At 38.4% G+C, this 11,649-nt stretch overlaps 1 protein-coding gene and 1 pseudogene across 1 annotated transcript in view; one reads left to right on the top strand and one right to left on the bottom strand.

Annotated features, from left to right (window-relative positions):
• Positions 1–163: 163 nt before the first annotated feature.
• Positions 164–11,649, top strand: part of UBE2N (ubiquitin conjugating enzyme E2 N) — a 30,283-nt gene continuing 18,797 nt past the window's right edge. Inside the window, exon 1 of the mRNA XM_006923829.3 lies at positions 164–311. Within this exon, the coding sequence (XP_006923891.1) occupies positions 282–311 (30 nt within the window). The 5' untranslated portion in view covers positions 164–281. The remainder of the gene's footprint in view (positions 312–11,649) is intronic.
• LOC112472381 lies at positions 4,089–4,207 on the bottom strand (annotated as a pseudogene).

Here is an 11,649-nt window from a genome sequence, read left to right as displayed (position 1 = left end):
CCGCCCCGCGCCGTCCCCCACCCCAAGACCCTCCCCCGCCGCCGCGCGTCACTTCCGCCACCTCTCGGCCGGGGCTGGGGTGGGGTGGTCCGGGGAGGGGACCAAGGCCAAAGGAAGCCAGCCGCAACGGAGCAGGGACTACATTTCCCAAGGGGCCTCGCTGGCGGCGGGAGCGGCGGGCGCGGCAACGTCCCCCGGAAGTGGAGCCTGGGACTTCCACTCGTGCGTGAGGCGAGCGGAGCCGGAGACGAAACCAGAGGCCGAAGTCGGGATCTGACAAGATGGCCGGGCTGCCCCGCAGGATTATCAAGGTAACCTCCCAGGCCGGCCTTCGGCTGCCTGCTCTGTTCTTGCCCGCTCAGTGGATCGGGCGGCGCGGCCCCTCGCTGCCTCCGGCCCGCGACCCGCGCTGGGAGGCCCGAGGCAGCACTGAGAGGGTCTGGTCGCGGTGGCGAGGGAAGTCGGGCGCTGGGGAGGGGGCGCCGGGGAGACTTCCGGCCGCGGTGGGGCAGCTTGGTGGCGGGGACCGAGGGCTTCTAAGCGGCCCCTTGCGAGCGGGGGGTGTCTGGCCTGTGCCCTGGTGGAGGGTGGAGTTGCGGGGTTCTGGTCTTGGGCGCGGGCCTCCGCAGTCTTTCAGACCACCCCCGGGCGGAGGCCGCGGGCGCGCGGGAATCGCGGCAGGGCCGGGACTCTGGTCTGGGGTTGTTGCGGGACACGACCCCTCGGTCGCGGATCTCCCTCTCGGCTTGGGCGGGAGCGCACGGGGGAGGCAGCCCCAGATTCAGAATGAATGAACCGGGAGGGTGAGGCCAGGCCAGGCCTTGTTCCACGGTAGGAGGCTCTGGGAGGGCCGCGGGTTTTGCGGCCGGCAGCACATGCTCGCCCCTGGCAGCCAGGATCCGGGAATGTGGGGGCCCCGCGCTCAACTGCTCTAGCTTCCGCTATCTCCTCTCCTTTAAATAAGTTTCCGCTCGTTATGTCTGCGAAGTGATTTTACTCTGGTTTTCAAACTCTTTAAGAGCTGTTTCTGTTCAGAGGAAATAGTTTTTAGCACAAGACTCGAGGGTAGGGCGCAGGTGTGGAGGTCCTTGTGAAATCTTTTGGCTTTCGAATTTGTGAGCTTTAATTGTTAGGCTTTCCTTCTGCTCTTCATTAATACTATACTTTGATAAGTATATATAGACCATGAAGAATTTGGCATCTTGGTTTTGTAAATTCTTTGTATAATATCACATTCTCAGATCTGAAATGTTTCTCGTAATTCGCAAAACAGAACCTTGACATTTTTTGTCAGTTTTAATGCAGGAAATGAGTCGAATCTCCATATTGCTTAATATGCAAGTTAAAGTGACTAAAGCTGCAGTATCATTTTGCTTGATGTAACCTGGTGAATGTGTATTTACGCTAGTTTGTTTTAAAGTTTGGAGGACGTGATGTACTAAGCAAAAGACCTGTTGAAGGATAATGTATTGTGTAGTGCTTCGTGCAATTTCAATTAAATATATCTGAGATGAGGGATGTCTCTTACCTAAAGGTGCTTGATTTGGAGAAATAGGAGGTTTTATAAGGTAGAAATTCTTAGAAATAAGAGAAGTAGGACAGATTATCATTATGCGCTGAAGTCTAATAGTGTGAACCTTCATAACGTGAAATTTGTTGTACTGTATTATGAATGAAATTGTCTCGGATTTTGTCCAAGGCAGTTTAATTGCTGTATGCATTGAAAAGTCCTTACAGTGTGGTTTTAGTTATAATGCAGTCACATGGCTCCAGTGGTCATGTTTATTGAGGCCCAGTTGAAAATGAGTGGTGCAGGATAGAACGGTACACCAAATATTCTCGAATTATTACTTACTGTTATTCAGGTTATCGACTAAGTACATAATACAAACTGCCGTTCAAAATATTCTCCAATATACGTAATGAACTAAAGACTTAACATGTATTTTTTCATTTTTGCTTGATGCTGGACCTCTCCTGCAGTAACATGAGAGCCTTGGATGGAAAAATAAATTCTATGGAACCTTGCTTATAAACTTACAGAAATAATTTAAGGCAATAAGTTGAAGTCCTCATAATTCAGGTCATAGGGCACACAGTAGTTTACACTAGGTATTTACATTATACCATTTAAACCAAAACAGTGATAACTCATAATTAGAATTTTACAGTGTCTTGTTGATAGTGTCTCTTTAATGAAAGGTGCTATGATTTGGGTTTTATCTTGTAAAAATTAGTTGTTGCTACTTTAATGTCATTAATAGCTTGAAAGAACTGTTTTCACCAGTCCCTAGGAAGGATTAAAAGACAATGGTGTTTTTTTACTAGTGCCCGTGCTTGTATCATGTAGGTTTTTCCATATCAGTGAAAATGTATTTTTTCTTAACGTCATAGTTTAAACAAAAAGTTTGCCTCTTTGATAACTTCAATACAAGGTTCTTTGTGGAATATAATGGTGGTAGTGGTGAGGTAGCTCTGCTGTCCTGAATGATAGGAACAAAATCATCTTTCATTGGACATCTATTAATATGATCCTATCTATCTCAAAATGGTCATTATTTACAATTGCAAAATTCTTCAACCAGTTGAAACCTGCAGGAATCTTGTGAAGTAGACAGTGTGTTTTATAGAAACCCATTAAAATGACTTTCGTAGGGTCTTAAAACTGGCAAGAGGAAGAACTTGGATCTTGACTCAGTGTGACCTCCTGCCTCTTGTTATGAAGTGAAATAATGTATGTAAAAGTACCTTGAGACCTGTAAGTAACTATTTAAATATAAGATGTTTTTTGAATTACTGTTTACCCAGTTGGATTCTTGTTTCCAATCCAGTAGCACATTCTGTAGGCTCTACTTTCAAAATATATCCTAAATCAGACACATTTTCCCATTTCTCTGAAAGCATTGCTCAGTTCCATCATTTGTTGCCTGGCTTACTGTATTAGTCTCCTTTTAAGCAGCAGCTAGTATTACTTTTTAAAATATAGATTAAGTCACTCCCCTGCTCATGGTTGCTTTGCTGTATCCGGTACACTGGAACCTTGCTTATTCCATTCACAGAGCTTTCCTCCTGTTTATTGCATTGCTCATTTCTTGACTCACATGTCATATCCTCTGAAAGGTTTACTTTTAAGGTTCCTAAAACAGTTTCTCTCTCCTTCTCCCCCATTGGTTCTCTTTATCCCCACATTCCCCTCTCTTCTGTTTGGCACTTACCGCCACTTGAAGTTATGTTACTTTTTGTCTCTACTCCCACTAAAGGCAGGGACTACTGGTTGACTCGGGCATTGCTGTAATGCCTAGAACACACAATAGGCACTGAAATATTGATTGAATGAATGAATGCTCTTTAGTCTCTTCACAGAAAAGTTTTAGGGAAGTTATTCTGTATCATAATTTGACATTCATTTTTACTGCATAGTAGATTCTATCTGAACAGATGTTGAGCTAAAACTCTCTAATACCACCTGTAAATTCATTAAAAAACAAATCGATCTTTTATTTTGTTGACTAGGAAACAGAGTACAACATTTGAAAGGTTCTAAAGGGTAGTCTATAGAGGAAAATTAAGATTCTCTCATCTGTCCTTCAGCATTCCTGTTCCCCTCCCTAGGCAACCATTATTATATTTATTGTGTATCCTTCAAGAAAAACTATTGAGACTTAGTACATATATGTTAGGCTTGTTCCCCTCCTCATGCAAATACCTTGATTTCCCCCAACCCCCGGTACATCTTCAAGGTGACTCATTTTTTGAAGGGCAGCTTTGTGGAACCTTGTGGTTAGATCTTAATTTAACTAATTGCTTATTGATAACTTTTAGATTGTTCTCCAAACTTTGTTTACAAACCATGCTGTAATGAATAATTTTTTATATAGTAGTATTTTGCACATGTGTGTGTTTTATTGAATGTTGGTAGTTCTCTGTTTAGCCAGAAGTTTTTGAATTTCCTTTTTTCTCTCTTCCCTCCTGGGCCAAAGTTTCTTTTTTTCAAATTTTTTACGCGAGTCAGCCCTTGGTTGACCTCACAGATTGCAAGGACCTTGTCAGCTTACAATCCTTTATTTTTTTATTATTTTTATTTTTTACGCCTGCAGCACCTGGTCTTCCTAGATGGTCTCCCATCCAAGTATTAACCAGGCTCGACCCTGCTTAGCTTCCGAGATCAGACGAGATCGGGCTTGTTCAGGGTGGCATGGCCTTAGACACCAAAGTTTCTAGAAGTGATTAAAGTCATATAGGTTAAAAGATACTTAAAATAAGAGGTACTTCCTAATCCATCTGTCATAAAGAAGAACCAGAGTTATTTTGGGAACAAGATCTGTAGTTGTGGCCTTGGTCAGAAACAAATTTATTTTAGCTGTACGTGTTATGTTGACAGAGTGACATTCCTTTAATTTAAGTCTTCTCAAAATTAGTCATAGAACAATAAAATATAGCCTTAGGAAACTGTAGTTAACTTACTCAAGGTATTGGCTTATTTGATAAAAATCTACCAAACCAACATTCTGAGATTAGAATTTCACCAGTCTTTCCTTAAATTTACTTTTCTGTTTGGTGAGGTTTAGTCTCAAATGCTTAAAAACCTGATATGATCGGACTTTGCATTGAGGCTTGAGTTCTGTTTATTTTTTACTTTAATAATTTTGATTTTAAAAATACAGATAGCATTTTTTCCTATAACTATATAAAAGCCACTTGTTTAATATGTATTCTAGTACATAAGGTAGTTTATAGTAAGAAAAACGTTTTGGAAAATCGAGCCTTTTTTAAGCTGTGAAAATCTTTGTCAGGTAATGTTTTTATCCTCCCAGTTTAAAAAAAGTCATGAAAAACCAACCATGATGAAGATGGACTTATAAATTAAAATTAAAACATTGTTAGAAAACATAAACTCATAGTAAAAGCTTTACTAGAAATAGTGTGGTTCTTAGCTCTTTTGTCTCAGTTTAAAAATTTTCTGACCTTCCTAGGACAATAAACCATATTTTTTTTGCGTATGACTTCTGGGAAGTCAGGTTCTTGACAAGCTTATTTTGTGAATCCCCTTGGTCTCCATGCATTCTAGGTTAAGAATACCTAGACAACTTCGGTAATGATTAAACTTTCAGGCTATAAGTAATATTTAATATACTACCTAATGTTTTGATTATGAAATGTGGGCATAATTGAAAGTAAGTTAAAAATAGTAGTCAGTTGAGTGTTGTTTTTTAAACAACTCTGTGTCAAGCAGTTTCTTCAATCTAGATTAATCAACTCAGAATAGAAATTGAGTTTTGTCGAATTATCAAGCACTGTATGAGTAACCACCATATTAAATAATGACATCAGAAAAGTTATGCATTTGCTTTGTGGAAGTTCTGAGTTTTTTCACACTTGTGACAATTTACTTAACAGCCGTAGAGTTTTAAACAGTAAGGAACAGAATCCTTTTCCTTTTCTCATGAGTCTGTAGGCCAAAGAAGTTAGATCACTAGGATTCCTGACTTGCAAGTCAGTAATACCTTTGCTTTCTTCCTTATACCAAGTAATTTGGTTTACCAGTGTGTAAACGGATTTAAGAAGAAAATAACTTATGCTACAGATTCAAATAGTGTGGCTTCTTAACATACATTTAAGTCTGCTGTCATGAGTTATGGATGCACATATGCATTGTAGAATAAATATCAGAAATGAGAAAATGGGGTTAGCATCCATGAAGGGTTTTGGACATTGCAGTTGTGGTCATCACAGTTGCAATGTGTATACCTAATTATTATGTTATATAATTTTATTTTCTAAAAACAAAATAGATCTGAAAGCACAGTCTGTGTAGTGTAATGCATTATTAAGAGATAAGATTTTTTTTTATATGAAAGATGAGTTGGATTGGGATAAGTTGCATTTTATTATACAGTTGAAATTTTCTTTGCAAATGTATATTTAAGGACATCAGCATGGGTATACAAATTAGGAGATGGACTAATAGGAAATCAGTTAACATCAGCTAAAATGTTAGCAACTAGTAGAAACTTAGCAGCTTTTATTTCTTTATAGTTTATACAAAGGAAAATGTTGTTCCTGTAAAGTCACTGTGATTTTAGTGACTCTTAAGGATGTTTGGGATTATCATCCCCTCCACCACCTTACTATGGAGCAGGGGCAGAAGTGGCTTTAGTAAGCTAATAAGAGCCTAAGGCCAAACTTCAGTCTTTCATAACATTGTGATTTGTGTGTCTATTATCCATTCATAAGACGGGTTTCAGTTCAATTAAATGGACATTTATTAAATGCGTAATGTGTATTTAGCACTAAGCCAGGTGAACAAGATAGGCATCCCTGTCTAGTGGAAAACACAGTTGTGAAACAGGAAGTTACAGTAAGGTGTGTTGTGAAAGAAGACATGCATGGGATTTAAGGATGTCTAAGGATGAAGAAAGGTATCTGTTGAGGAAGTATTTTTAAATTCAAAGAGAAGGAGGGAGAATGAGTTTTGGGCAAATGAAATAGCAGATATGAAAGCTGGTAGGAGAGAGAGAAAATGAATAAATGTGGATGAGTATATATATAAATGCATAACATATGTCAGAAATCTAGAATGTGTGGTGCATAGTAGCTTTAATAATTAGAGTCCCATCAGGAATTACTACTGTTTACTACTAAGTTCAGAGAGTTGGCAATCAAGCATTGTTGGACAAATAAAGCATTGTTGCATTTTGAATTCTTAAATTCATACTTAGTCTATGAATCATATTTACCAGAGTGTGGCAACTATTCTTGAAGTGATATTGGTCATACAGTTTTTACTATATAAATAATAGATATTTTTTATTGAGCACTTATATACTATGTACTAGGAACTGTTCTAAGCATGTTGCATATATTAGTTGTAACAGCAGTCCTGTGATGTGGATATTAGCATTTTTCCTATACTACATATGTGGAAACAGCACAGAGTGGTTGATGGAGCTGTGATATTGAACCCAGGCGATCTGATTCTGTAGACTGCAGGTACTGTAGATGCAATGTGCCAGAACATATCTGCCCATACATAATAACTGGCAATGCCTGTGTTTTTATATTTTATCGTTTGGACAGATGAAGTGAAAACATATTCATGTGCAGAGTCTAAGTGCTTATTTAACTCTTGTTTTTTATCAAAAGTCTCCTTATTGTAGTTTAATTGGAGGTTTTTGCACAAGTGAACCCTTGTTTAGTAATACAGTTTGCTTTACGATGGAATACCCATGGTCTGGTGTGGCATATTCCTCTTCTGCCCTTCTGGATCCCTGGATGCGCAGGAGTTTGGGGTTCTGGTGAGAAGGAACTAAAGAGCAACGATTCCTCTCTTTCCTGCTATTTATTTGTTTGTTTGTTTGTTTGTTTGTTTTTTTACCAGCAAAATACATTTGAGGTATCTCTGCATCAGACCATAACCATTCTAATGTTAATTTTAAACAAAAATTTTTTTCATCAGTAAACCTAAGTATATTAGAATTATCTTACACTCGTTTATATAATTAAATTGAATTTTGTATTTTCCACTCAGGAAAGGTGTATATACCTATCTAATTCCCTCACTGCCATTTGGAGAGAATAAGGAAAAGTGTTTTTTTCAGTGTAACTCCCCTTACACATGTGCGTATTGTAATTCTTGCTTTGGCTTTTTTTTTTTTTTAATAACTTCTTTTCACAGTTGGAGGCACAGTGATTTACAGTTACAAAGCTTGAAGTTCCTTACCTTTAGCTGTAAAAGCTATTCATATATAATATATATAACACATTATATATGTGTGTGTGTGTGTGTGTGTGTGTATTCCCCTCCCCTACAAGTAAAGTACTCTGTCTACCCTGTCTTTATTGTTGCTGTTCAGATAAGGGTTAAACTAAAAGTGCTGCAAGCTCCATTCAGGTTTCTGACTGTGATTAGAGAGTAGTGAATACTTGGCTAAACCATTCCTATTTCTTATCAGAATCTTCTCCCAGTTTAATTTTATGGGCTGCTGTTGTACTGAGCGGTAGGAACTAGGAGGTATTTTCTATGAACACTTGTTTTTAATCTGAGCACTTAGTTCATGGTTTTGTATCAGAATTCTGTGGGGGTACTTACAAATTTAACAGTCGCCAGCCCAGAATATTATTTTGTTAAGGTTTTGTTTTAAAGTCTCCAGATGATTTTAGTGTGCACCTTGCAGAAATAATGGCTTTGTGTGTACGTGGCCTCAATGCAAAGATGGGTAGAATGTGAGGAATATAAGTAAAATCATACAGCCAGTATCTTCTCATATATAGAAAACAGCCATCAGTGAGAACACCAGACACGTGATGGTCTAGTTCAAGATTGGTTTAGCAAAAGAGATTTATAGAGGGATGAGATTTGAACTAAACTTCAAAAGATAAGTGGAAGCGGTTTTTTTGGGAGGAAGGTTGAATGTCATTCTAATTAGGCATATCAAATTCTTTAAGAAGATAATTTGAGCAGTTCTAAACTATAACATGAGTCTATGCTTGGACCACAGACTTCAAATGCAATCTTTTGATTTGAAAAACTTTTTCTTCAGTAGTACTTTATGAATTCATTACTAAAACTTCAATTAATGTAATAAATATGTTATATACTGAAAATCAAGTAGTAGAGATAATTATTTCCCTTTCACTTTTGCTATTCCAGTCTAGTTCATAGATAAAATGATAAAATCTTACTGAATATGAGAGGAAAACCCAAATGCTTCATTTATTTTTTGAAACATAATTCACATACCATAAAATTCATCCTTTTAAAATGAACAGTTCATTGGTTTTAATATATTAACAAAGTTGTGCAGTCTTCACCAATATCTAACCAGAATGTTTTCATCACCCCAAAAAAGGAGCCCTGTATCCATTAAGTGGTCACTCTCTACCTCCACCCTGGCAACCACTTTCTGTCTCTGTGGATTTGCCTATTAACATTTCACGTAAATGGAATCATATACTGTAGGGTTTTTTGTATCTAGCTTCTTTCACTCAGCATGTTTTCAAGGTTCATCCATATTGTAGCACACATCAGAACTTCATTCCCTTTTAAACTTTTTAGCTGAAGTTTTATAATACTTTAAAGAAACGACAATACCGAATGAAGCAAAACAGAAGTTTTAGCAGGTAAATAATCTCTATTGGTTCTCGTAAAACTAGTCACATTTGAAACCTGCATTGCCTTAGAAAATGTCCTTCAGGCTTGTGAGCCTTTTAAAGAAAAATTTGTCAGCAGTAGTAAATCTTTAGTGATTAGATATGATTACTGGACACTATAAGAAATTCTGGTGAATAATGGGTAAGACTCTGTATAGACTTTAATTCTTATCTCGAGAATCAAGAAACTTTGTTACCTTGGCTAAGTCATTTTCCCTAGGCCTCAGTTATTTCAAATCCTATTTTAAAACCTGATGATCATATGATCCCTTTGGGCAGAATTTAAAACAGTGAGGAGAAGCTGTCATCATACAATCCTGGAACTGATTTTCCCTTTTGGCTTTTAAACTGGTTCTTAGGCAACTAAAATAAAATTGCACAAATGCTAAGTAGTAGCAATATTCTGAAATAAATGTATAGGTTTCCAGTAGAAGGCCTGTATCCTATCCGCTGTGATAGTTTTAAAGCCTTGAAATGTTCATGTTCTCTTGAAGTTCAGACCCCGGAACTTTTTTATTCTGAGCACATTTATTCACTTATTTGCCTTCAGTCCACAGTGATCATTGATTACAAAATCTAGACTTGAGTTTCAGGTCTCTCCAATTGCCTACTTTTATTATCACTTAGATGTCTTGCAGACGTTTTAAAATCAACTTATTCTACAATGGAATATTCATTTCGCTGTCTTCTCTTGTGTGCATCAGCACTTCTAGTGTTTCTTCTCTTTATTAATTGTATCAATATTAACTCAGTTATCTGAGATTTTCTCCCCTACCCTCTTCCACTTTCAGTTTGTTTTTAAGCCCAATCTAGTCAACCTAAGAAATGCCTCTGCTTTTGCTAACCCATCCCTGTCTCTCTACTTCCCAGTTATTTTTGTATGTGAGCTCTTATCTTCTTGTGGATTTTTTTTTTTTGCAGTATTCTCAGAACTCATCTCCCTGTCTTCACTTACACGCAGTCTCCCTTCCCATTTTCCACACTGCCACACTATTCTGAAAACATAGATGTCATCATGTGACTCTTCACTGTATAAAGGATTGACTTCAAACCTATTAACATGACATATGTAGACAGAGAATTTACTTCAAGTATTTGGTTTTAGTAAAATGAAAGCAAATGTATGGCTGGTGTAAGAGAGGAGGGATAATGTAGAAATGTACCAACATTCATTTAAGAAAAAGCATTTTATTTTTTTAAGACTCAAACCAAGTATTGCATTCCAAGTCCAGAGATTCACTTCATAATTATAGAATTGTATGTGTTGTACATGCTCATTCTGTTATTCTCTCATATCATAAGTTAATCAGAACTCCGTTGGAAAATAGGTGTTTTGAAAAAAGTGATTAATTGCGAACACTAGAAATGTTGCCTGTTTTGCTCAGTATTTGAGTCTTGTTATCACATCTCAATTGAAAAAGCTTTATAATGGAAGTGAGAAAGACTGAGAAAGGATGTTTACTTAGGCAGGAAGATCCCAGAGTAGGACCTGTCACATATATAAAGTCATTAGTTAGGTGACAGAAAGGGAGAAAAGAGAACTTTTAAGATATTTTGGAGTTAGCAGCTATAGAAAGCAGCTACCACTCCTAAGTCTGGGAGTAAAAACAAGGAGAAAAGGTTGAAATTATTAAACTTTAGGAACTTGGGAGAATGATATCCCCAGCTGAGATCTAAACCTCTGAAGAGAGTCTGGCCCTCTAGAGCAGCGATCCCCAACCTTATTGGCATCAGTACTCCTATGAGAATCTAATGCCTGATGATCTGAGGTGGAGCTGAGGAGGTGATGCTAGTGCTGGGGAGTGGCTGCAAATACAGATGACGCTTTCTGACCCCATCACTCATCTACTATGTGGCCGGGTTCCTGACAGGCCACAGGCAGGTACTGGTTTGCAGCCCAGGGGTTAGGGCCCCCTAATCTAGGGGATGGAGTGATGATTAAGTTGGTTCTCTCAGTGTGGTATGAACTGCAGATTGGATTAATGCACTACAGGGATATTGGGTGATGCTTACAGGCACCTCAGTGGCCCAAGAAACAAGTCCCCTCTCGTATCCCTTTAGAAACCCGGAAGAAACAAGTCCCCTCTCGTATCCCTTTAGCATCCCTCCCACATCTGCAGAGTTTAATAGGGAGTCCCTGGCAAAGCAGAAATGTGGTTTGCAGAGTCCCACCTCCAGAATCACAAAGATAGAAGGATAAGTGAGAAAATAACATTACTTTACATCTGGCACAGATATAAATTTCCCCGTGTTGAGGTTTTAAAGTTAGAAAGCTGCCTGAACACCTGGCCCAGCCCTTGCAATGTGGCAGTACTTGGCTTGACTTCAGTCCTGTAGAATTGGGGATTTTATAAGGTTTTTAAAAAAATTTTTTTGTTTTGTTTTGATTAAGCTTCGGGGAAGGACTCCTCCCCCCCATCTCTTTGTTTGACTTGGGGTGTGTGTGCGCACACACACATTAGTATATGCTATAAAGAAATGCTTTTGCTCTAAATACGT

Source organism: Pteropus alecto, unplaced genomic scaffold, assembly GCF_000325575.1.
Source record: "Pteropus alecto unplaced genomic scaffold, ASM32557v1 scaffold76, whole genome shotgun sequence".
Taxonomy (NCBI): Eukaryota; Metazoa; Chordata; class Mammalia; order Chiroptera; family Pteropodidae; genus Pteropus; species Pteropus alecto.
This window is presented reverse-complemented; position numbering and strand designations above follow the sequence as displayed.